We start from the raw sequence: 27850 nt of genomic DNA, 5'->3' as shown, positions 1-27850 counted from the left end.
ACATATACATTTTCAACATAACTCCAGTGTTGAACACCCATGCTTTTGATGAATATCTTCATCCTATCTTTCCATATACCGAAGTTTTCCCTGTTAAACTTTGGACCTTCCCTCTTCATCATTTGACTAGGATCTTTTCCTCAAGCGGTTAAGCTTACAACACAGAGGACCTGGAGGAGCTCTGATACCAATTGATAACTCAATGATGCACCACTAGTACCAAACCGGTACTAAGAGGGGGGGTGAATCAGTACAAGCACAAATACAATCCAAAACCAGTTTGACAACAAATACTCCATACGACTTGCAAACGGGAATACCTATTTAACACAGACTGCAACCGGTAAAGCCAAGAGTGTCTAAAACAAGCATTGATCGGTTGAACACTTAGCTTTTCATTTAACTCAAAACAACACTACCATTTCGTCCTCATGCATGAATAGGTAGACTATCCTCTGATCGTCACAACAATTAGTTCAGTATGCTTTATAGACAGGCATAAAACACAGAACCATCATATGCTCAACAGGTAGTAACAAAGCATCACAAGATAAAAGCATTACACATAACACACATTTTTCACGTGGAAACCCAGCTGGGAAAAACCACGGCGAGGATGAATACCCACAAGTTGCTTTTGAACTCTTTTGAAGTCCGCTTTGTTAGGAGACTTGTCCGGTTAAAGACATTACAATAGGTTCTGCTAGGAACCGATCTTGTTAGGGATCACCCGGTTAAGGGATAGCAATAATACCCGGTTAAGGGTTAAACTTGGTAGGGTCACCTTGTTAGAGGATTTCAAGAACTCAATAGCTAAAGGATCTCCAAAGCTCTATAGCTTCTCAGAATTCATTAACCTCGAGTTACCCGATTAAGGGATTTGAATCAAGCCTGTTAAGACCACCCTGTTAGGGGATTTTGCAACAAGCCAGTTAAGGCTACCCTGTTAGGGGATTTTACAACTGTTGAAGTGGTTAGAGATCAACAGGAATTACAATGATCTGATAACAACACTTAATGCCAATGCAGATCCGTTTAGGCTCGTCTTCTCCTTCTACACATTTACTTTGCAGGTATCTCTTCTCTCCTTTGGTTTGGCAAGAATCACGTATCACTTCCCTTGGATACACATTCACAACTTTTGCCAACAACCCTAGAAAGAAACACAACATCGACCTTATAGGAAACAGACAGGTCGATAGCAAAAACCCTAAACCCTAAACTTGTAAGGTTAAGCAATTCAAGTGGTTCAATCCTGACCGTTGAATCATACTGCATTAAATGCAACAGTCTTCAATCGATCTCGAGACATTCTCCATCGTCCATTATCCACCGATTTCATGGCGGCTGATAACCCATCACATGCTATCACCGTTTGACAGACTTCGCACATTCCCGAGGTAGATAGGAATAGTCTTGCTTATGTAAGATCCTTCACGCGCACAGAGCTTACGTGTCAACACGATCTGTCCTCCATTATACTGCTAACTCATCACACGAAGATCACCGATTGAGTCACATAGACTTGAGGTACTCCAACTGGAAATCTTGAAGTGGAAGCTACCTACCAACCGGTAGTCATACAATGCTTCCCTGTGCCGGTTCCCATAACTACATGCCGGTTCACCTTGAATAAATATACCGCTTCACTTTGGCATATAAACCGGTTCATACATATACTGGTTCCTCTCTCTTTTCACCTATCACATGTGCCGGTTCACACCATGTCTCATATTGACATCAATGACAACATACAATATCATTATGTCTTCATGCCGATTCACATAATGCCAACATTTAATGCACAAATGGACGTCATTTTTGGGTTTTTTGAATTAATTGTATATGGGCTTAGTGGGCATTAATAGTTGATTCCCACCTTGTTGCATCTTGAGTGGAGAATATTTTGGGGGTAAAACCCTAATTAAGGTTTGCATGTGGTCAACGCTAGAGGCCTTTATAAAGGGGTGACCCCCCTCATTTGTAAGAGGAGAGATTATTATCTAAGATTGTTGCTAAGAGTTTTTGAAGCACACACTTAATACATTGTTCTATTGTTGGTGTGTTCTTGTGTTGTTTTGGAGCTCGCGTGGTCTCACTCTCTTCATAGATTAGATTTGCTTTCATGTTGTTAGATGAACTGAATTTGATAGGATTACTTGTTGTAAAGTTTGTGCTCATACTTTTGGTGCGTAGCTAATTGTTGCATACTGTGCAAAGTTAGCCCGAGCCTCCGTTATTTGTGTATGTTTAAATTTGATTATCAATAGAGATTGTTCGATTTGATGGTTTCTATTGGTGATTTGAAAATGTTTAACACGCTCTTTGAAGATTGCACCGCCTTCGTGTAGTTGTGCATTGCTGGCGAAGCGAAGCGTGGTTGGATTTTGCATAAAAAATCTCGTCTCCTTGCTTGTAGGATTAGTTTAGTTTTAGTCTATTTTTTGAAACCCTTTCCTCATTTACTTTTCCGCACATTTTAAATCCAAAAATCCAAAAAATAGAGCTTTCATTACAAATCATTCACCTAGAAATCTTTGAACTTGCATAAATTTGTTATTCTCTTCAAGTGAATACGTAAGGCCCCTTGGGTTAACAACAAACTCATCAACTGATTGAGTCACATCTGGAATTAAAAGAATCTTGGAGTTAGCCGTTTGAACTTTCTTGCAATCTTAACATACAGTATAACTTTGATCAAGAGAGAATAGAGTGACCGTTGGTAAACTTAATTTTGTGTTCGACGTAGTCCTAAAAAACACATCAACACGTGAAACATTAGAATTGGTTTTCTACTCAAATAGTTATGTTTACTTGTTTTTATTATTTGTTAAATCTTGACTTCACGGTTGTTTTTCTTGTGAAGAAGTGTTCTCATCATTGTTGTCATTGTTTCTATTTTTGGGGGCTGCAAGTGAAAAAAGGAGACTGTAAAAAAACATTAAAATCTTAAAAATACGTATACATTTTATTTCTCAAAAAAACCAAATGGAAAAAGGATCACATACAACTCTAATGGATCAACTTAAGTGTAAATGCAAATCAGGTCTTCTTGTGTGCCTCCATAATAAGCATTAGAAAGAAATAGCGTCAATCTTGAAATAAAAGGAGTGATAATTATAGTGAAATGGATTACGTATAGTTGAAACCAATCAATACAATGATCCAGCAAATCGAGAAGAATGCAAAAAAAACTTTAAAATGACTCAATTCATATGCTTAATGAATAATCGCATGTACAAGAGCTTAACTATTGATCGCCATCATCTAAATTACTACAAATGCACTGGATATACCAGTGAAATGCTCAAGGGAACCTGACAGAGTTTTGGCTGCATTAAAATGGCGAATCCGGTATACACCAGCAGTAGCTGCTTGTGGGATCTCCCACTGAATTGTTGCATAGCTATAAGGACTTAGAGAAGCAGGCCGAGACCACTTAAAACGAAGACAAAAATCATCATCATCATATGCAGGGCTCCAATCCCCATTGGGCTGTAAAAATTCTATAAGAGAGAAAGTTCCCTCTGTCATCAAATCATTGCGTGGGCAAGAAGACCAAAAGGTTACTTCCACAATTTCTTCCTTCTTATATGAAGCATTTTTAGGAACATCCTCTTTAATATCACCAAAATTTACACCAAGAGGTGTCATGTCAACCACTACTGGCGGAAGGAGGCCAATTTGTTGATCTAAAAGATCGGGTGGTGTGGGTCCTTCATCTACATTGTCTCCATTCACCATGGCAAGAGCAAGTTTTTTGAATTCCTGAATGTATGCACTTAATGTATGTGGCCCATACAAAGTTGAAGCTCCCTGAAGTGTTATGACAAAAATTATAGCCAATAATGAAGAAAAATGCTGTGAATGATGTCTGTCTAATTAAAAGGGAATTGGACTTGAGAGTAAGCATGGATACCTCATATCGTTGTATTTCATACTCCTCAAATGTGGTTATATACTGAGAATAAGTGTTGGTAAGTCCTGCAATTACTACATGAATGTTGCTTCCAGATCCTCCATTTTCACCTGTAAGAAATGTCTTCTTAACAGCTTCCCTGAGGCGTCTACCAGCCATTGTTGTGAATTCTGTAAAAGAAGAGATAACAAAGGCATGTGACAAATGAAAGTAACTCTGTAAAAGAATAGATAACAAAGGCATGTGACAAATGGAAGTCGTTACATCTCTATTGAAGCTTGAAAACCATGTTTCATCCCTACATTCTTATGTGAGGATAAAGCAACAAAGAAATTACAGCAAACTGTTAAAGAAAACCCATCCTTGTGGCATTTAGACAAGACGAAAAGGTAAGATGGTAAAATATTGCATGCCCGTGTCAAGCAAACTGAATTACTAGTTCAGTCTGCCTTCATATCCAAGTCAATCTACTAAATTACAGTAACAATACTCCAGGCAGGTCTGCAGATAAAGAATTAGAATTGTCGAGTTAGAACATCTTCATGGTTTTCTATACCATTCTAACTTCATCCTTAACCAGCCTCGCCGTGAAGTGCATACCCAAGCAACCTTGTCCAAAAGCTGATGTAATATCTTGCAAAATAAATTCTGCTATCAAGCTGCTCCATGTAAATGATAAATTTAAGTTGATTTCTGTGGGAAATTTGGTAACGATTTTCAGAATAATGAATATGGTTGGAAAAAACAAATGATGGTGAAAGAAGAGGATATGTTTTATAGTCTATGAACAATGCATTTCTTCTACGATTATTGGTAACAAATTCACAAATTTGATTCTGATAAGCATGTAATATGGTAAGAAAGTCTGCTCATCCTGTCTGGAGGAATAGTCAAATTCAGCAATATGATGGAGATACAAGCAAGAAAGAGAAAACACAAAGAAGTGTGTGTGTGTGTTCAATGATAAATTTAAGTTGATTGATGTGGGAAATTTGCTAATGATTTTCAGACTAATGAATATGGTTAGAAAAAACACATGATGGTGAAAGGTTCGGGATATGTTTTCACAGTTTATGAAAAAAGCATTTCTTCTATGATCATTGGTAACAAATTCACAAATTTGATTCTGATAAGCATGTAACATGGTAAGAAAGTCTACTCATCCTATCTGAAGGAATTGTCAAATTCAGCAATATGATGAAGATACAAGCAAGAGAAAAGTGAAAACACAAAGATGTGTGTTTGTGTGTAAATTTTATAAAGAATAATAAGCAATATTATTACATCATTATCCTAATACTCTTGTCAAAGTTTGATCCATCTTGCCAGGAAAACAGAGTTAACTTACATAGTAAATACTAGGTTAAAAATTTTGAGCTTTGGAAAAATTCAGCAATTACTAAACAAGTTCGGGAAACTGACACATTCGTCAAGTTTCTCAAAACTATACAAAATACCTGGAAAAAGTCTCATTTCACTAACCGTTTGAAGCAGAAGAACTTACAAGCATACAATTTGCTCAAAGAGACCAGTTTGATGCCAAAAGCACAAACGTTTGGAGCAATTTATTTTATCAAATTGAATTAATTATTAGACATCGTTTGATTTGAAGAGTTGAAATTCAAAAATTAATTAAGAAGGAAACTTTTGTGAGCTTTTATTGGAAGTAGAGCTTGAGACAGTGAACATGCACTTGCTCACAAGTTTTTTAAGGAGATTTAACGAAGGGCATTGTTTGGGAAAATATTCTTCTTTTTTCATAAAATCATATATCATTAAAACCCAAAGTAAAAGAAATGGTCAAGAGCAAGGCTGTATATAAAGTGTTTTCACAACCTTCAATGCACAAAGGGTTTCTTTTCTCTGATCAAATTGAAATTATTATTATTAATTAATATAATAATTACCAATGCATGATTATTTAAAATTCATTAATTAAATATTATTTATGAACATGACTAATCACAGAAGAGAGTGGAAGTTAATATAATTGACATCATTTTATATGATAAACACCGTGACACCTTGTATCATGTTGGAATTTATAAATCCATCTTATGGATTAAGCATCGATTAATGGTAAAAGAAGATAATCAAGTTTATCAAAGACATAAGTTCTGCCTACATTGGGGAAGGAATGTGAACTGCTAATATATCAACATAGATTTCAAAGGGATCGAGATTATTATCAAATAGCAATCCCTCAACGTAAAACATTACAATAGTGAAGTGGTCAAAAGGCCACGACAATGATAAACATATACAATTAGAGATTATCGTAATACGATATGTTGTGGTGGGAGAGTAATTAAGGTAAAATCCAATGTTTTGGTCAAAGACTATCAATTTAGGAAAGATCAATCACATTAGTCATAAAGAGAAAAACAAATGAAATATAAAATGTTTATCGATTGGTCAAAGGAACTGTATTAATCATTAAGGCAGTGATAAAAAAGAATTACAGAATGATGCAAGTATGAGAAGACATCGGACGTGTCCTTCACAAAGTGTCTTGTCATTCCACGGATAAAATATAAAAAGCATTTACTATTTCTCAAACATTCGGGATGGAATGGGCAAAAACTTCAGATTCTTCTAAAATCGAGCTATGGTAATATTATTGGGTTTCCTTATCACTGCGATCACTATTGAATATCAATACAAAGTCAAACAGATCATTAAAATCAATATTGAAGAGGCAGAATAATTACATGGCGAATGTATAATCTATCTGTATAAATCATGAAGTAATGCGATTAAGGGGATATATCTTAGCATAATGATCATCAGAATGATGAGTCGACAAGACTTAAAGAACAGCGAATTCATAAGTAGCAGCATGTGTAACAAATAACATTAATTGATAGTAAATTGAATCTCAGCAACTAGTTTGCAAAAGGACATGTCTCCTTTAAAGAGAGATGTCTATTTGCATAAGGATGTGGCTCTTCAATAAATATGAAGATATGAAAGGAAAAGAAGAAGGGAAGGAGAAGGGAGGAGGGACTGCCACGTGGTTGGAGATAAGTTCTGGGAACTACGGTAGCAGGTTACGCACAGGTAAGTAAAGAGTGAATATGGTATCATATACGGTAGCAGGTTACGCACAGGTAAGTAAAGAGTGAATATGGTATCATATACGGTAGCAGGTTACGCACAGGTAAGTAAAGAGTGAATATGGTATCATATATGTTAATGAATATGAATGATGAACATGTTATTACTTATATTAATGAATATAAAATAAATACTTTAATAAATATGATAGTGAATATAGTAATAAACAGTTTAACACATATGTTAATAAATATAGTAATGAACAGTTTAATACATATGTTAATGAATATAGAATAAATACTTTAATACATATGTTAGTGAATATAATAATGGACAGCTTAATACATATGTTAAGGAATGTAGTAATGAAGTGTGTTTATTTAATACATATGTAATGAATGATTTTTAGATGTTAACGAATATGTACAAACATATGTTAATAATTGTGAATGTTTTATAATGGACATTTTCTGAATATATGTTATGGAATATATGTGAAGTTAGGAATATGTAAATGTGGATTATGGGGTAGAAAGTAGTAATAAATTATAAAATGTAATATAAATGTGATTATATGATGGAGGCTATTGGGAGGAAACTCCCTTAGCTTCATGGAGGGATTACGATAATCCCTGGTAGGCAGTATATACTGAATATCTATATGCATATATATGGCTTGGTTGACAAAATTCATCCAAGAAGAGACGGATCTGGCCGGTCCCCTCTGATGGGCTTGTATGATGAGATCATCATCCAAGGTAAGGAATTGACATATGGTCTTCCTTGAATGGCTTGGGTGTAATAAATTACACCCAAGACAGGAATCGAATTAACCTTCGATTTCCTGGATGGCTTGGGTGAAAGAAGTTACATCCAAGACAGGAATCAAATTAACCTTTTGATTTCCTGGATGGCTTGGGTGTAAGAAATTACATCCAAGACATGAATTGAATTCACCTTCAATTTCTTGGAAGGCTTGGAACCAAGATGGGTTCCAAGAAGGCGAGCTTCATAGCCGCCTAAGGACATATCTCCGCATGGCATTCGTATCCTTTTTATTAGATAAGAATTGTGATTAGTGTTAATTAAGTATTTTAAAGTTTAATTGCAAGTTAGATTAGTTTTATATATATATGTTGTGTTCTAACAATATGTTTTGCAGAATAATGATCTCTAACTAGTAGGGACATTATACAAACCCACAAGGGCAACAATAAGGCTGTGGTAGTAAGGACATGAACTAAATCTCCTGTTAATTGAATACTGGAATTCTACTTTGATTCCCATTTGATATGATGAGCTTCTTTTTTTTTTAACTCTCCCCATACCTACGTAAGAGTTTCTCTCCTGCATCCTGCCTAGTCCGTACTAACCGCCGTAACAGCAGACCCGCTCGCCATAAGAAACTATAGGCCCTCCTACCCTCCCACCTGGAACAACTATAAGGGTGGTTCCCTCTCACTCACTAAAGGGATAAAGGTGAGTGTCGAACTACCCATAGACTCGGTCGGGGCCCACCCACCCTGCCTTGATAGGGATGGGGGGTTTATGTCTGAACTGTGCTAAAGGAAGTGAGACCCAAGATTACTGACCAATAGAGAGCAGATTCCAAAGAGATTTGAGCCAGCCACATAGAATACCCTACAGTCATAATCTCTAGCATGATAATACTAGAAAATTTAATGCTTCTCAATGTCTTTAGTATTTTTGGAGGGTGTCTGTGTATGCTAACACTTTAACCTATTTCTGTCCACTGCTACCTATGCCGAAAGGGTAAGGGCAGTCCACAATTAATGGAACTTGTAAATAATATTTGAATTAATATCAAGTAATACAATTACAGAATCAACTGATTTTATCATTGGAAGAAAATGAATGTGAATCAAGTAGTTTGAAGATGACCAAGTTACCCATCTTAGATTTTATTGACTAACAAGGACAAATATAACACATATATCCAAAACCTTTCAAAAACATAGATCTTTAATTTTTTTTGATATATCTTGATCAGAAATGGTTAGTTGCTTCCACACATATAATAAATATTCATGTCTTTATGGATACCTCCAGGTACGGACAAGATTGCAAGTTGCCCGATCCTTAGAATTTGGATTGGAAGAATAGCGGGCTGCATAAATCACAAAGAAAGTAAACATTATGTTTTGCCCTCATGGACATGCTTTATGCAAAGAAAACCAATGCCAATGCATATCAAAAATATTAAAAGAATTTCTAAAATCTACTATTTTTCATCCAATTCAAGTATATATCTTAAATAGAATTTGGATCGGAAGAACAACTAGCTGAATAAGTTACATGAAAGTGAACATTTAGTTTATATTTTGTAGATATGCTTTAAGTAAAAAATACCAATGCAATCGCATGTCAAAATAAATAATTTACAAAATCTACATTCTTTCAGTGTCTATTTTGTTATATTATTTACCTCGTCTGCAGGATCTCTTCCATTGTTTTATCCACAATTTTACTAGATATGTTTCATGTCACAGAAATCTAATCAAGGTTACTATGGCAAGGTCTTTACATTTAGCATGTAGATTGGCACATACATATTAAAAACCCTCATTCCAAGGTGTTTATTTATCACTCTTGATTTTAGCATACAATTATCTATATATTTTGTATGTCAAAAGGATGCTTGTTTTTAATCTCATGTGCAACTATGTCTAATCTTAACCAGGCAAAGAGTATCTGTAGCAAAGACATGAGTCTCAAGCCAAGCACTCAAAATCATTTAACCAAAAAGACTGGAGAGAAGGTTGCGTGCCATTATCTCTTTATAGATTTAATTTGTGGATTGTGAATCATGACAAGAAGCGACTGAAAATATTGTGCAATTATCAGCTTTGGCTGACATGGAGAGAGTCATAGCAGCTGATTTTTAATCTAGTTTTATATAAAGAAGTACCAAAGTGGTGTCAAAATCTTGCAATGCAATTGGGGTCCAATGAAAAAGTTGCAATAATTTGAAGTTTTGAAAATGGGTCATGTACACAAGCAATAAAGCTTTGACACACAAGCACTGTAACAGATCAATTTCTGGCTGGAAAACACAGCCACATGACTTCCTACAGATTTGTAAATTGATACCATAATAGCACTGATCAGAAGCAAATCTGAAACAGTGGAAAAATATTTTTATATTTTTTTTAGTTTTTCTATACGTTAGTAATTGTCATTTTTGAAGGCCTTCAGGGCATTTTTAGCCCTTGAAAGTTTGGCCTGTCCTTTAGAACGTTGCCCTAGGCAGGTTCTTGCAAGACTTTGCTCCTAACTCTTGGAGACCTTTCCAACAAGTTAAACGGCTCGTAATTTCGAGTCCCGAGCAAAAAGTTATGCCTAGTTAAAGTTAGGATAAAATTTCATATAGTTTTTTTGAAATTTTCGTAGTTTTTAGATTTTATTATGTAATAAACAAATGTGACTGTTGGGCTTCGATTCTCAAGGGGTTTGTGTGACCCTTGGAATCTCATAACTACTATATATTGGATTTTTGAATGGAATAGATCACTTTTTGGCTTGCTTCAATTCTATGCTTTCTTGTTCTTATAAACAAAATTTACAATACAGCAGGTTCTCACTCAGGTGTTGTCATCCAAATCCATAATTCAGATCAGTGGTATCAGAGCAAGTTCGCTCCTGTATGTCATATCACAAGCGATCAACATATCAAAGATTGGGGTTGGAAACAAGGAATCCTTCAGACTACCTTCCTTTGAGACGCACATGATCGTAGATGGCTAAGTTGTAGACCGACGATGACATTCAAGCATTAGTTGCGGATGCACTAACAAAGTGTTGTGCGAATCGCACACCCATCCCCGTCTTGGACAGGGACCCCCCGGTTTGTGCCTTTCTGTCTTTGCGGAAGAGGAAGGGGATATGAAGGGTCAAGTTGGTGAGTGATGGAGTCTGAAATGTCATCTTGATCTTCAAATGCCCTGAAATTTGGCTAAGTCTGGAATTTCCTGATCCTGAAATTTGGCTAAGTCTGGAATTTCCTGATCCTGAAATTTGACTAACTCTGAAAAACTGAGGAATCCTCCAAAAACTAGAATTTGCAATATAACTCTTGGAGGGCCGAAACCACTCTCAAACATCCTGAAAGTATATATGGAGTATAACTTAAAGTATAAGTGAAATGTCACTTATACTTAAATGTTATATTCCATGAAATGATCCTTCAACGAGATCTGGACAAACTTGCCCAAATGCCCAAGCTCGCACTTCTTGAGGAAAACGTTTAAAAACGCTTGAAATGCCCAATTTCGGACCCTGGGGCTAAAATGTGAAAACGTTCAAAAGTTGCAAAAATGCCCCAGAGGTCCGAATTTCACTTAAGTTGTCCAATTTCGGACCCTGGGCCAAAAAGTGAAAAAGTTGACAAAACTGGCTGGAGGTCCGAAATTCACTTAACTTGCCAAAAGTGCTTTTAGGTCTGAATTTCACTTAAATGCTCAATTTTGGACCTTGGCTCCGAAATTTGAAAGTTTGTTATAAATTTGCAAAAAGACCCTAGAGGTCCAAAAATCACTTAAAATCCTCAATTTCGGACCATGGGGCAAAAAGTTGAAAAGTAAAAAACTTGCCAAAAGGTATAGTTTAGGTCCGAAAATATTCCCAGTTCGCCCAAAACGCCTTCAAACCTCTGAAATTTGCAAACATGTTTATAGATCCGAAGTTTTACAAAGGGCATTTAGGTCCGAAATTTCTACAGGTTACAAAAACCGCTGGGAGCTCCGAAATTTGTTTAAGTCCACAAAATATGCTTCAAAATGCTGAAAGCTCCAGAAGGTTAAAATCACGAAAAATACCTTTGGGCACCAAAACGTTAAAACCTCCAGAAAATCCGAACTTCACTTTAAGATTCGCAAAAACGTTGAATGGTCCGAAATTCTTGACAAGTTGTCAAAACCGCCTTAAGCTTTGAATTTGGCATTAAAATCACGAAATTTCCAAACGCGTTTAGCTCCGAAAATACTCCCAGTCTGCCAAAAAACGCGTTTAGCTCCGAAATTTATAAAAATGCTGAATGGTCTAAAATTCTGGGCAAATTCCAAAAATGCCTTATGATCCGAAATTTTGGGCAAATTGCCAAAACCCCTCCAAGGTCCGAAATTTACCATAGTGCCCAGAATCGCGACGCATAGGCCCAAATATAAGGAATGCGAAATTGATAGATCCCCATTCATCTGAAGAACACAGCGCAAAAAGTTTATTAGACAAAACGCGAAAACGCAAAGTTCATAATTTGGAAGATGGAGACGTAAAGTTTAAAGTCTGCAAAAGTGCCCTCCATTCTCTGAAATTCACCAGAAAAGCATGAGTTAGAGTTTTAAAATTTGCAGAAGCTCTTCAAACCTCCAGAGTCGCACTATAAGAAGATTTCAAAACGCCCAAGACTCCAAAGGTAAAAACATGCGGAAGTAAATCACCCAAACACCATCAAGACCAAGGAGCAGATTTCACATTCGAAGAGAAAGGAGAAGGATTTTCAAGATACATCTCACAAAGAGCTTCTCAAGCCAGACGTCGTAATTAAATTTAATGTTTGTTAAATTAAATTATTTAATTTTTCAAATTGATTTAATGAAATGAAATTGGTTGATTGATCGCAGGACGTCATTAAAGAACCAGGAGAAGGCCTCAAACGCAAATCAAGGAAGGATCGCAATTCTTGGCCAGGTGCTGAAGACTGGAAAAGGAAAAGATGCAAGATCACGAAAGCAACCAAACATTGGGAACCGTGCCACTGAACAAGATGAAGTCCGCCACCGGGACCAAAGACCAAAGAACACTCTGAATGCTGCAAGTTTATGCATTATCAAGAAAGTGCACAGCTGGATTTAATTCAAGGAATTCAATTCCTAAAAAGCTGAAATTGCTTTATTGTAAACTGCCTATGGGTCCCGTGCAAGATATTTTTGTGGATAACTATTCCCAACCACCAAGAAGATTGGATAGACTTGAATTAAAGCCAAATAGTGGCAGGTAGTTGAGATAGTTGCTGGTTGGATAACTGAGAATTAATTCAGCATGGGTTAAAGCTGCCAGCTTCTGGAAGGCAGATCAGGACCCTTGGATGCAGTCCATCCTAGCCTTCGATTCATTATTGTAAAATCTATAAAAGGCAGAGGCCTTTCTTTTGTAAAGGGTTAGATAATTGGAGATTTTTGTCAGACAATTGGTTAGAATTTTGTAGTTAGATCTTAGAGGTTAGAATAGGTTAGATCTTAGCAGTAGCATAGAGATGCTGCAGAAATTGTTGTAAGAGGCAATTGAAATCAATATATAAACATTGATTTGGTGTTTATTGTCTTGTTTTCATCCTGTTTGCATGGTTTCTTTCAGCATTTTAGATAGATCTTTCTATTTTGGGTGTGCAGGTATTTGATAGATTCAGGCTCATACCACTGAGGATATACTGATTGTGTATCCTTTTGTGTGGTTAACCTGAGCCTTCGATTGTGCTTAGTTCAATTGCAGATGTCCGTCTGAGCTATGCCAAAATTGGGTGCTTAGCCGGGCGTCTCCAGTCTGAAAATCTTCCAAGTTCCTTTGAAGATTGCACCGTTCCTGCAAGGTTGTGAGCTATTCTGGCCAAGCAGAAATTGGTTATGTTGAATCCTTTTACCCGCATACCCGTGTTGTTAGTTTTAGATCTCCTAACCCTTTCCTTTTGCTCTTTATTGCGTAATTCGAGAATCACAGCAGACTAGCTTGTTGCAAATCGTAAGTCCCCTTGTGTTTCCAGCAAAAATACATCAAGCCACTAAGAGATCTCGCAGTCAAGACTTGACAATCAAAACCTTGAGGTCGTCCCCTTTGATCAAACCAAAAACAGCATTAGGGACTTCCTTATCTCAAGAGGATAGGATAATCAGTTGGCTATTCTATTCTGCGTTGGCCGTATGGAGTTTGCAGCAATGCGATTCCAGACACATCAACAGAATTGGCGCTAGAAGGAGGGCGTATGATGAATGTCTGAATAGCTAAATCCACATCATATCAGTCCACAGTTGTAAAGAATAACCCTGCAATTTTTTTTTACCATCCGCACGCAACAAAATTGGGGAGGGCGCCTTAACAATTCCTTGCAGCAAGTTGAGTCTAATCGACCTTTTAAATGCTATATTCGGGATATGCAAGATCCCTGTTAAACCAGAAAAGCCAAAAAAATTAGAAAACCAGAAAATACCAAAAATATTTCTGAGTCAGTATGTTGAGCCAGTCGCTTCATGAAGACTGTTTGCAGTCCGAAATTTTTCAAATCCAGCAAGAGCTAAGTTGGCAGTTCTATCCAAGGCAATTGTTCGAATTTGCATCTTCAGCTCATTGCAAAATTCATGACACCACAGCACATGATGAACTGAATTGCTTGACATTTTTGTCAAGGGTCGAGCTCGCATTACAGGGGCAGATATTCTTTTGGGATGTCCCCAAACCAAAGGCGACTGTACAACCGGATATCCCCAGTCCTCCGTCCAGCATCGAAGAATTTAAAAGGTTCAAGAATTTGATTGAGAATCACTTTGGTCTCGAAGAGGAGTTATGCTTGGAGAACGTGCTGTCACCTTGGTGGTGCAGAATTCACCGCACCCCACATTCAGAGTTCACTTGCTCACTATGCATAGAAGCAGTCAATCAAGTCAAAGCTCAATTTGGACTACCAGAAGAACCAGAGGAGAGCATCACCAACAAAGTGTGGAGTGCCTACCTTGCTGCAGACGAGTATAGAAGATAGCAAAATCAATACAACATCACACCTTCTGACAATGTTAAGTTGGGGCTATCAAGCGCTGAGCAAGATGAACCAGTCAAGCAGACCAAGGTAGCAGATGAATTTATCATCCCTACAACTGATGAGAACAGTGTTCAAGAGGACGATCAAGGGAGCTTTGTGGATCAGCCATAGGTTGAAGAGCAGTTTGCAGCAGCCCCACAGATGGACGATGCAGTCCAGGAGTCTATGGAGGACGTTTTTGAGGACCAATCAATCAAAGAGTCCCTCTTGTTTGAGGACGTACTGATAGAAGTACATAAGGCTGCATTGTTCACACGATATGAAGATGCACCAGCAGACGATGCACCCCTCTTTCCTAAGTTCAAGTTCGGTTTTGAGATCAACTATCAGCCTGCGCCACCCAATGAAAAATCTGATGCTGATTTACATACACTAGACGCTATCGAGATGCTGCACCACCAATGGCGACCTCCTGATATAGCTGCTGAAGCCTTCTCACCGTACAACCCACCGTGCAAAACTCTGCATGACTCGGAAACCTGCCAGGTTGTTTCTTTCCCTCCTGCTGTTAATTCTGAAAATTTTCCGTTTAATTTTGAATATTCTAGAAAAACAACCTGTAAATGGATTAACCACGGACCTAATGAACTCCCTCAGCTAATAATTTTGCCCGATGTCCTGGTTAAACCTGAGAGTGGCCAACTGAAAATTTTCTTTTCAGAGTATAAAGACAAACCAGCCAAACTGAGAACTGTTCCCACTGCCCTGTTACTGCTGCATATACTGAGAAATCATCATGGATCGGGAACGCATGTATATAACCCGCCTTTTGTGCAGTCGGTCTCTTCTTGTACATAGTTTAGGTTTTTGTTCATTTTCTGTTCTAGCTTAGATTTCCCTGTTTTCTGCTTTAGTTTAGGTTGCTATCCGTAGTGTAGGCGTCCTTTCAAAAGGGGTTGTCTCCCTGTCAGTTTTTGAAGGGGTTTGTTTGCTTTTCCCAGCTCTGGTGTACGAAATCAGGAAGTTTTTTCCAGCTCATTTCTTGGATGTCGACTTTGGTAGAGCACCTAATTGACGGTTGTCCCCGTAGTCAGTCCATTTTGGTTTAAGGCTTAGTCAGTCTAAAAATTTAGTTGCTTACTGCGTCTTGTCGCCAACGTTGTGATCACTGCACTTTTAAACGCTTAAAAGCGCTGAAGTTTGTCGTTTTATCAAAGGGAGGTCACTGCAAGTGAAAAAATATTCTAAAGCTCTGCTTCAGCGACCACTGTAACGCTCAATCCCACGTAGGCTTCACTGCTTACCAGCTGTTGTGACGTATTCACACATCGCCCCATTGCAAATGGGGACCCCTACTTTTTGCTTTCTAGGGTTTGTTTTCTAGGTCTTTTAGGGTTTTGTTTGTTAGCCTTTAGGTTTCGAGTATCGCCAAGGGGATCACCTGGATAGCAGGTTCTGCTTGAGTGAGGTCAAGTTGATGGGTGATGAAGTCTGGAATGTCCTGATCTTGAAATTTGGCTAAGTTTGGAATGTCCTGATCCTGAAATTTGGCTAAGTTTGGAATGTCCTGATCTTGAAATTTGACTAAGTCTGGAAAACTGAAAATCCTTATACTTTAAGTTATATTCCATATATACTTTCAGGATGTTTGAGAGTGGTTTCAGACCTCCAGGAGCTATATTGCAAAATCTAGTTTTTCGAGGATTTTCAGTTTTTCAAACTTAGTCAAATTTCAGGATCAGGACATTCCAAACTTAGCCAAATTTAAGAAACTTATACTTAAATGTTATATTCCATAAAATGATCCCGACAAAGAGTTCAAAAGTCAAATTTCGCTCCTGACCCTTCCAGAGGGTCCAAAGCGAATTCCGCTCCTGACCCTTCCAGAGGGTCCAGAGCGAAATCTCCATATGACATTCTAGTTTGACCCAAACTTAGAACCAACTCGTTCCCAGGCATCTTTGAGGGCAAAACACTTGTTTGGATGGAGAAATGTGAGAATGAAGTCAGGATTTTGGCCAAGATTAGGAATTTCAATCCTGACCCTTTCGAAGGGTCCAGAGCGAAAATCCTTATACACCTCAATTTATCACTTATCAAGACCAAGTTCCAAGTTTCCAAGGCATGTGTGGAGGTGTTTTTGAATGTTCTTGCCTTGAGAGGGAGTTGGATGATTTCCAAGATCAGGATTTTGCTTAAAAAGTGATTTTCGCTCCTGACCCTTCCAGAGGGTCCAGAGCGAAAATCAACCTAGGATTCATTTCTTGCCTTATTTGACCAAATTTTGATTTGCAAGGCATTTTGAAGGGAAAAGTGGACATGTTTGGACTTTGGAAATGTTTGAAAACCTTGAAAAATGATGGATTCTAGCCTGGAAGAGGAATTTCGCTCCTGACCCTTCCAAAGGGTCCAGAGTGAAATTCATCATAAACTTCATTTGCCACCTTGTTTGAGCTTGAAACCTTGTTCCTAACTTGGAAAATGATCTAACTTTGCCTTGTGAGATGGTTTTAAACTTGAAGACTGAGCAATTTGGCCTGGAATGAAGATTTCGCTCCTAACCCTTCCAGAGGGTCCAGAGCGAAAATCTTATTTGAGCTTATTTTTCACTAATTTTGGCTAACTTTTTATGTGCAGGGTCTCTTAGAATGAAGATTGGACATCATTTGATACATTTGAAGATTTGGAAGCATGCAAAATGAAGGATTTTGGTCAAAATAGTGAAAATCGCTCCTGACCCTTCCAGAGGGTCTAGGGCGAAAATCCTAAAATCTATCTTTTCCTCCAAAGTTTGAGCAAAGCTAAGCCTAGGCATGGGTTTAAAACGACATTTGGATTGCCTTAGAGTGGAAATGGATTGCCATGAATGCAAGTTTTGAAGCCAAGGAAGAAATTCGCTCCTGACCCTTCCAGAGGGTCCAGGGCGAAATTTCTAAATTCTCCCTCTTTCTTGCAAATTCAAGACAAAATCTTGCTATTCATGATTTGGATGGGAGAGAGGCATGATGTTCTTTGCCTTAGAAGTGATTTGAAGTTAAAAGCATGAAGGAATGTGCCTAAAACTCAAATTTTGCTCCTGACCCTTCAAGAGGGCCCAGGGCGAAAATTTGAAAAACCCCTATTTTACCTTGCAGGAACAAGCCAAACTTGGGTGGAGTGAATAAGGAAGAACATTGCCTAGCTAAGAGTGAAAGATTCAACAAAATTTGATAAAGGAGTAAGCCTAAGGAGGAAAAATCGCTCCTGACCCTTCCAGAGGGTCCAGGGTGAAAAACCCTAAAATCATCTTTTTTCTCCTAAGTTGAATGAAACTAAGCTTGGAATTCAGTGAAAGAACCTATTTTGGAATGCCTTGAAGAGGTTTTGAACTTTAGAAAATGAAAATTTTGAGCCCAATTATGAATTTCACTCCTGACCCTTCCAGAGGGTCCAGAGCGAAATTCCCTAAAATGCAATTTTTTCCTTCAAGTTTTGATGAGCTAACCCAGTGATGGAAGGAAATGGACCCTGGAGATTGCCTTGGAGGAGTTTAATGATTAAGCTAAGGTGAATTTTGGCCTAGAATGAGAAAATCGCTCCTAGCCCTTCTAGAGGGTCCAAGGCGAAATTTACATTTCCACCTAATTACTCATGGGAAATGATAAAAAATTGAAATGCGAGACCTTGATAAGCTTGCCTTCCGGGAGATTTTGGAGTGAAGGGAATGAGGTATTCAAGTCTTAAATTGAAAAATCGCTCCTGACCCTTCCAGAGGGTCCAGGGCGAAATCTTGAAGAAGCTTCACTAAGCCTCAATCAAACCTTGATATTCCCAAATTTCGCCAAATTTGCCAAATTCAAGACATTTGGGAGGTTGAATTAAATTCGCATTAATTAAGGCATTGGCAATTTAATAAATTAATTTTTAGGCCTTGAAATAATTTTAAAAAACCCACCTTGGAGGCATTAAAATTAATTTTAAAAATCAAAAAATACAAAATGAGCGCTCAAAATCATTATTATGCCTTTATAAGCAAGTCGGCCACCTTTTGAAGGAATTTTTATTTATTTTTACCCCTTATTTGCTAGGTCGGCCTTATGCTTAACTAGGGTGAGCGCCCTATATAAGAGAGGAGTGTTGTAGCATTTTCAAATCATTCATTCATTCCTTCTAAGTGCGATTTTGAGGAGCAGATTGAGGAGCGAAATCCAGCAGATTGGAGGCAAATTTTTGCAAAGTGTTGGAGACTAAAGAAGGTGAAGCTCTTTTGAAGGCTAATGGAGGCGTAATTCATCCAAAGGAAGACCACAATTCAACCCTTGTCCAGCAAAATCCGGTCTTCTTTCTTCATTTTCCAAGGTTTTATAGTTAAGCATTCAAGGGAAGGTATGAAGAATCAAATTGTTTGGAGTTCTAATTCAAGATTTGTTTTGATTTTCATAGGTCTAAGTCTTGAAAATCTAATTTCCATTCATAATTAATTTGAAAATGTATAATTCTTGATTTATCATGTCTTTTTCAAATTAATATCTTAAGTTATACCCTTGAAAGGTCTTAAATTTCATGCTTTAAGGTATGATGCTAAAAGACTAATTTTAAGTTTTTGTGTAGGTTTCAAATAACCACCCAAAGCCGGAGGATCTATTACTTAGCAGACTCTCAACAAAGAAGATCGGGCAAGGACAAGGGCGACCTCCTCCAGTCTAGCATCGACAAGGACGGCCTTCTTCGGTCAAGCATCATTAGGAATAACCTCTTCCAATCCATCATTCCAAGGCGAGGTACATCATCATCCTGCACATCAAAGACAAAAGAAGTCAGAGCAAGGGTTCGTTGGAGAAGCAGATAGTTTCAAATGAATTAATTAAAGCTAGCTTCTCAGCATCATCAAATTGGATATCTACCAAGTTGCAAGTGTCAGACAAGGTGGCATCCCCGTCATCACTCCTCTAGTCGGATTGGTCCACCTCAGCATGTCCAGATTCAATGTACCTGACTCATTAAAGGTGGCACAAACTTCGATGTACCTACCCCAGCTATCCATTGGTCGAATATTCTAGAGAAGACATGTGTCCAATTAATACAATTATTTCATTGGTCAGAATTGAGTTTGTTGTAACAAACCCTAATTAGGGTTTTCATTGTAGAATCTTGGCCATTGATCTCAAATTGATCTTAGCCATTGAATTGTATTAAGGGCACTATATAAGCCCCGACTCCTCATTTGTAAAGGCGAATAGAAAATAGTTAGTGAATAGTGAGTCGATAGCTAATAGTTAGTCAATAGTTAGAAATAGTGAATAGTCAGTTGATAGAATAGCAATTAGAGTAGAATAGAGAGAGAAGGCAAAGATTGTTGCCAAGACGTTGTAAAAGACTTGTAAAACTTCATTGAAGAAATGGTGAAATCTATGGGTCGATTCAACAATTTGCATGGTCTTTATACTTCTCAAATTTGATTTCATGTTATTAGATGAGTGGAAGAAATGTGTTTGATTGATGGTGAAATTCGTATATCCATACTACTAGCAGTTTGTTGATTGCAGACTTGCCTTGTGTAGTCAACTGGAATCATTCAGCTTAAGCTCAACTTCAATTGTCGCTTCTTCACTGATACGCATCAGCTTGATGGTGTCTATGCTTGTAGCGATGATCTGAACATCATAAAGCTTTCCTCTGAAGATCGCACTAACCTTGTGGAGATGGTCCTGCAATGTCAAAACAAGACTTAGTTAGAATTTCATCAAAAATCATTCATTGCTCTTACACTCTTAGTGTCAGAATTAGATCCTTTCCTCACCCTTGTCCTTTTTCTTTTTTTTCAAAATCTAAGCCAGTGAAATCCTGTGATTCCAGCAAAACAGATGTTTAGGTCGTCAAGTGTAAGTCCCCTTGTGATTCCAACAAAATCACATCATACCACAGAGAGCTTATCCACACGTAGAGATCCTACATAACAGAACCTTGGAGTTACTCCGACTGATCCTTCAGCAAGATCTTCAACAGTCGGGAACTTTGTTCAAGAGAGGATAAGATACTTCGGTATTTTATTCTGTGTTCGCATGTGCATAAAAAACACATCAACACTAACCAAGGTGAAAAAGTAAAAATAAAAGAGAAAAATCAAAAGAAAAGAAATTGAAAAGCAAAGAAATATCAAATTGCTTGGTTTTGGGAATGCAGACACCTCTGCCAATTTTTCAACAAGAAAATTTATCGGAAACAGAGCAATCTTTGTGAGCTTACAGGCAATAACTCCGTCGGGGCTATAGACGCTTGCTGGCAGCAGGGCTCTATCCAGGTTGCTTTTGGAGTTAGAGTCGCTCTACGTAACTTGCATTAACTAAACAATGATATCTCAACCTTCTTTAGGCTTGAATGAACTTCACTGCACACACTCAATTTCTCAAGGTTGGTGACTTGATTCAGTTTGCGACCTCATTTTTACTTTGAATCTGTCTTCTGTCATTTGGGTTGTTTTGTGGGGTATATACCAGAGATTCTCGAGTTCGATCCGGATAGTCATCCTTGAAATGTTCAGGAACATTTCCCAGCCGAGTCGCCATTTGTTGTGCGAATCGCACACCCATCCCCGTCTTGGACAGGGACCCCCTGGTTTGTGCCTTTCTGTCTTTGCGGAAGAGGAAGGGGATATGAAGGGTATAGTTGGTGACTGATGGAGTCTGAAATGTTATCTTGATCTTCAAATGCCCTGAAATTTGGCTGAGTCTGGAATTTCCTGATCCTGAAATTTGACTAACTCTGAAAAACTGAGGAATCCTCCAAAAACTAGAATTTGCAATATAACTCCTGGAAGGCCGAAACCACTCTCAAACATCTTGAAAGTATATATGGAATATAACTTAAAGTATAAGTGAAATGTCACTTATACTTAAATGTTATATTCCATGAAATGATCCTTCAGCGAGATCTGGACAAACTTGCCCAAGTGCCCAAGCTCGCACTTCTTGAGGAAAATGTTTAAAAACGCTTGAAATGCCCTATTTCGGACCATGGGGCTAAAATGTGAAAACGTTCAAAAGTTGCAAAAATGCCCCAGAGGTCCGAATTTCACTTAAGTTGTCCAATTTCGGACCCTGGGCCAAAAAGTGAAAAAGTTGACAAAACTGGCTGGAGGTCCGAAATTCACTTAACTTGCCAAAAGTGCTTTTAGGTCTGAATTTCACTTAAACGCCCAATTTTGGACCCTGGCTCCAAAATTTGAAAGTTTGTTATAAATTTGCAAAAAGACCCTAGAGGTCCGAAAATCACTTAAAATCCTCAATTTCGGACCATGGGGCAAAAAGTTGAAAAGTAAAAAACTTGCCAAAAGGTATAGTTTAGGTCCGAAAATATTCCCAGTTCGCCCAAAATGCCTTCAAACCTCTGAAATTTGCAAACATGTTTATAGATCCGAAGTTTTACAAAGGGCATTTAGGTCCGAAATTTCTACAGGTTACAAAAAACGCTGGGAGCTCCGAAATTTGTTTAAGTCCACAAAATATGCTTCAAAACGCTAAAAGCTCCAGAAGGTTAAAATTGCGAAAAATACCTTTGGGCACCAAAACGTTAAAACCTCCAGAAAATCCGAACTTCACTTTAAGATTCGCAAAAACGTTGAATGGTCCGAAATTCTGGACAAGTTGTAAAAATCGCCTTAAGCTCCGAATTTGGCATTAAAATCACGAAATTTCCAAACGTGTTTAGCTCCGAAAATACTCCCAGTCTGCCAAAAAACGCATTTAGCTCCGAAATTCTGGGCAAATCGCCAAAACCCCTCCAAGGTCCAAAATTTGCCATAGTGCCCAGAATCGCGACGCATAGGCCCAAATATAAGGAATGCAAAATTGATAGATCCCCATTCATCCGAAGAACACAGCGCAGAAAGTTTATTAGACAAAACGCGAAAACGCAGAGTTCATAATTTGGAAGATGGAGACGTAAAGTTTTAAGTCTGCAAAAGTGCCCTCCATTCTCCGAAATTCACCAGAAAAGCATGAGAGTTAGAGTTTTAAAATTTGGAGAAGCTCTTCAAACCTCCAGAGTCGCGCTATAAGAAGATTTCAAAACGCCCAAGACTCCAAAGGTAAAAACACGCGGAAGTAAATCACCCAAACACCATCAAGACCAAGGATCAGATTTCACATTCGAAGAGAAAGGAGAAGCATTTTCAAGATACATCTCACAAAGAGCTTCTCAAGCCAGACGTCGTAATTAAATTTAATGTTTGTTAAATTAAATTATTTAATTTTTCAAATTGATTTAATGAAATGAAATTGGTTGATTGATTGCAGGACGTCATTAAAGAACCAGGAGAAGGCCTCAAACGCAAATCAAGGAAGGATCGCAATTCAAGGCCAGGCGCTGAAGACTGGAAAAAGAAAAGATGCAAGAGCGCGAGAGCAACCAAACATTGGGAACCATGCCACTGAACAAGATGAAGTCTGCCACCGGGACCAAAGACCAAAGAACACTTTGAATGCTGCAAGTTTATGCATTATCAAGAAAGTGCACAGCTGGATTTAATTCAAGGAATTCAATTCCTAAAAAGCTGAAATTGCTTTATTGTAAACTGCCTATGGGTCTCGTGCAAGATATTTTTGTGGATAACTATTCCCAACCACCAAGAAGATTGGATAGACCTGAATTAAAGCCAAATAGTGGCAGGTAGTTGAGATAGTTGCTGGTTGGATAACTGAGAATTAATTCGGCATGGGTTAAAGCTGCCAGCTTCTGGAAGGCAGATCAGGACCCTTGGATGCAGTCCATCCTAGCCTTCGATTCATTATTGTAAAATCTATAAAAAGCAGAGGCCTTTCTTTTGTAAAGGGTTAGATAGTTGGAGATTTTTGTCAGACAGTTGGTTAGAATTTTGTAGTTAGATCTTAGAGGTTAGAATAGGTTAGATCTTAGCAGTAGCATAGAGATGCTGCAGAAATTGTTGTAAGAGGCAGTTGAAATCAATATATAAACATTGATTTGGTGTTTATTGTCTTGTTTTCATCCTGTTTGCATGGTTTCTTTCAGCATTTTAGATAGATCTTTCTATTTTGGGTGTGCAGGTATTTGATAGATTCAGGCTCATACCACTGAGGATATACTGATTGTGTATCCTTTTGTGTGGTTAACCTGAGCCTTCGATTGTGCTTAGTTCAATTGCAGATGTCCATCTGAGCTGCGCCAGAATTGGGTGCTTAGTCGGGCATCTCCAATCTAAAAATCTTCCAAGTTCCTTTGAAGATTGCACTGTTCCTGCAAGGTTGTGAGCTATTCTGGCCAAGCAGGACTTGGTTATGTTAAATCCGTCTACCCGCATACCCGTGTTGTTAGTTTTAGATCTCCTAACCCTTTCCTTTTGCTCTTTATTGCGTAATTCGAGAATCACAGCTGACTAGCTTGTTGCAAATCGTAAGTCCCCTTGTGTTTCCAGCAAAAATACATCAAGCCACTGAGAGATCCCGCAGTCAAGACCTGACAATCAAAACCTTGAGGTTGTCCCCTTTGATCAAACCAAAAACAGCATTAGGGACTTCCTTATCTCAAGAGAGGATAGGATAATCAGTTGGCTATTCTATTCTGCGTTGGCCGTATGGAGTTTGCAGCAATGCGATTCTAGACACGTCAACACAAAGCAACGTGAAGAAATGATGGAGTAGTTCAAGCAAATGCTGGAAAGTCGTGGGTCACAAGCAAACCCACCATTTACAGGGTATACGCCAATCAAGGTGCAAGTGAATTTCGATATACCCACATTTCAAGGAGAGATCGATGCAGATGTTGTTGATGATTGGGTTTCAAAGCTGGAAAGATATTTCTCTGTCAATCAGTTTTCAGATGAAGAGAAGATAACTTTCGCTCTCCTCAAAGTTGAAAATCATGTGAAACATTCGTGGGAAGCGAAGTTAGCATCCAAGGCAGCAGAAAGTGGCAGCACATTTATTTTTGATCGAAAACCCAAATGGGGAGAATTCATGGAGCACATAAAGGAAGAATATTTTCCTATTGATACATATGAACAAAAATATATGCAGTGGCAATTGCTTCGACAGAAGAAGGACCAAACTGTTCAAGAATATACTAATATGTTTCATGCCTTAGCAGCAAAGCTTGGCATCAAAGATTGTGAGAAGCACCGAGTTTTGAAATATCAGAGTGGACTCCACAGGTACATCCAAACCGAAATGGAATTCCTGAACATAGAGACTTTACCTAGTGCATATAAATTTGCTACCAAAATTGAGGAGAAATTCAAATAGAAAGGAAGGAGGGATAATTTCGCAAACAACAAATGGAAGAGTGAAGGTGGCAAAACTACATGGAAACAAACCTCTAAGGAACCCTCTCCCAATTCACCAACAAAAAAGACATGGAGTATGAAGAAGACAGAAGAGAACAGTATGTGGTGTGAATTCCATAAGAGCCCCTCTCATAATACAAAAGATTGCGGAACCATAAAAAGCTTAATGATGGAGACGCATGAAGACAAGGCAAAATCTAAGGTGGCAGAAACTTGCACAGAAGGAAGTCATGAACAGGTCATTGAGGCTGATCCATATGCTATGGTAGCTATTACAAGGATATTGCCCCAGGAGGATGAGGAGAGATTGTTCCATTCATAGATGTGGGTCGGAGGAAAAGCCCTGCACTTTATCGTTGATAGCGGAAGTCAAAAGAACCTAATATCAGCAGAGACTGAATCTGAAAACAACAACCCACCTGCAACCCTATTCAATGGGATGGGTTAGTCAAGGGAGAGATATCCAGGTTCACCAGCAGTGTCGCCTTTCATACTCCATAAAGCCTTTCATACATGAGGTAATCTGTGATGTGGCTCCCTTAGATGTTTGTGATGTTCTGTTGGGACAACCATATATGTACCAGCGACATGGTTTTTATGAGTCCAGGCCTCGCAGCGTGAGCATCAAATTAGGTGAGCAGAAATACCGAATACCAGAGGTAAGCCCTGCATACACTACCTCTTTGATTAGTGCCAAGCAATGTAAGAGGTTGGTTGCCAAAACAGGAACATTCATTTTATTGATGATTCGTTCTGAAGAAGAAAGGAAATCAGTTTATAATTCCCATACCATCACAAACACCACAACACTGCAGAAAATATCAATGGACCAAATTTTAATGAAATATGAGAATCTGTTTAAGTTACCAACTGGGGTACCTACACACTGCCAAGTGAGAAACACTATTGATTTGATACCAAGAACTCCATTACCTAATGAACCAGTCTACCGTAGGTCAGTATTAGAGAATAATGAGATTAAGAGGCAAATACAAGAATTGATTGAGAAGGGACATATTCGTCCAAGTGCATCACCCTGTGGCAGCCCCATTGTTCTAGCAAAGAAAAAGGATGGAACCTGGAGACTTTGTATTGACTATAGGGCCTTAAATAAAATTTCAGTCAAAAATAGGTATCCACTTCCCCGGATAGATGACCTATTGGACTAGCTTAAAGGGGCCCGTTTCTTCACCAAAATTGATTTGAAATCAGGGTACCATCAAGTACCAATTGAATCAGCCGATGTGTGGAAGACAACTTTCAAATCTAAAGAGGGATTGTTTGAATTGCTAGTGATGCCTTTCGGTCTAACAAATGCTCCAGCGACATTCATCTTCAACAAAACTTGGGAGGAACATTTGCAACATATGGAAAAAATTCTCTCAACCTTACAAGATCATGGGCTTTATGCAAACAAAGAAAAGTGCTTCTTTGGTATGCAGAGTATCAGATACTTAGGATATGTTATTGACAATGAGGGTGTCCATGTTGATCCAAAGAAGATACAAGTGATTAAGGACTGGCCGTCTCCTAGAAATCCCACAGAGTTACGAAGTTTCCTCGGGTTGGCAAACTTTTATCGCAGATTTGTGTTGGGATTTTCCCATTTGTCTTGGCCTCTAAATCAGTCATTGAGGGGGGGAGACACAAGAAAAGTTTAAATGGACAAGTGCTCAACAAGAAACATTCGAGGGGTTAAAACGAAGGTTATGTGCTGCACCAGTTTTATCTCTTCCTGACCTGCAACAGTCATTTGAAATACAAACAGATGCATCAGAATATGCTCTAGGGGCAGTCCTCATGCAGCATGGTCATCCAGTTGCATATCACAATCAGACTTTTTCTAATACAGTGCGTCGATATGCCACTTACGACAAGGAACTATATGCTATTGTTCAAGCCTGTAAGCAATGGAAACATTACATTTTGGGTAAGGAGACTGTCATCCACACAGATCACAAACCCTTTCAATTTTTGAAAACACAAGGGAAGTTGCAGAATGATCAACATCAACGATGGTCAGCATATCTTCAACAATTTCACCTCAATATTCGCCACAAGAAGGGAAGTACTAACAAAGTAGTGGACTGTTTGAGCAGGCCTCCAATTGCAGCCATAAGTATGGTTTTGAACTCATGTGGTCATCAAACTGAAGCCTGGGCTTGCTTGTATGAGAACGATGTTGAATTTGCCGATGTTTATAATCAATTGGTGAAGGGACATCAAGTGAATGACTTCTATTTGCAGGATGGAATGCTTTGTCACCTTGGCCAAATCTGTGTGCCCAATGCAGAACGCAAAAAGTTGATATGGGAAGCTCACTATAGTAAGGTTGCTGGTCACTTTGGTATAGGTAAGACTATTGCTATACTTCAGAAGTATTTCTATTGGCCAAAATTGCGAAATGATGTTATTTCATATATTCAAGCTTGTACCGCATGTGCTATTGCTAAGCCTGCCAATCGTAAACTTGGGATGTACTCACCACTTCCTGTTCCTGAAAAACCTTGGCACTCAGTTTCTATGGACTTTATGTCTGGTCTTCCTACCACCAAAAGAGGCCATGATTGTGTGTATGTTGTGGTAGATAGGTTCTCCAAAATGGCAGTAATAGTGGCATGTAAAAAAACAATTTCTGCAGAGGACACTGCAAAGCTATTTTTTGAATACATTTGGGTTCATTATAGTTTTTTGAAATTTTCGTAGTTTTTAGATTTTATTATGTAATAAACAAATGTGACTGTTGGGCTTCGATTCTCAAGGGGTTTGTGTGACCCTTGGAATCTCATGAACTACTATATGTTGGATTTTCGAATGGAATAGATCACTTTTT

General features: G+C 38.3%; 1 protein-coding gene across 1 annotated transcript in view; it reads right to left on the bottom strand.

The window, feature by feature from the left end:
- Positions 1-3096: 3096 nt before the first annotated feature.
- Positions 3097-27850, bottom strand: part of LOC131033659 (neutral ceramidase 2) — a 94374-nt gene continuing 69620 nt past the window's right edge. Inside the window, exons 7-9 of the mRNA XM_057964924.2 lie at positions 9041-9104; positions 3920-4089; positions 3097-3816 (exon numbers count right to left, since the gene is read on the bottom strand). Coding sequence (XP_057820907.2) covers positions 3268-3816; positions 3920-4089; positions 9041-9104 — 783 coding nt within the window. The 3' untranslated portion in view covers positions 3097-3267. The remainder of the gene's footprint in view (positions 3817-3919; positions 4090-9040; positions 9105-27850) is intronic.

Source organism: Cryptomeria japonica, chromosome 5 (genome assembly GCF_030272615.1).
Source record: "Cryptomeria japonica chromosome 5, Sugi_1.0, whole genome shotgun sequence".
Taxonomy (NCBI): Eukaryota; Viridiplantae; Streptophyta; class Pinopsida; order Cupressales; family Cupressaceae; genus Cryptomeria; species Cryptomeria japonica.
Note: the sequence above shows the minus strand (reverse complement) of the source record. Positions and strands in the feature narration are given on the sequence as shown.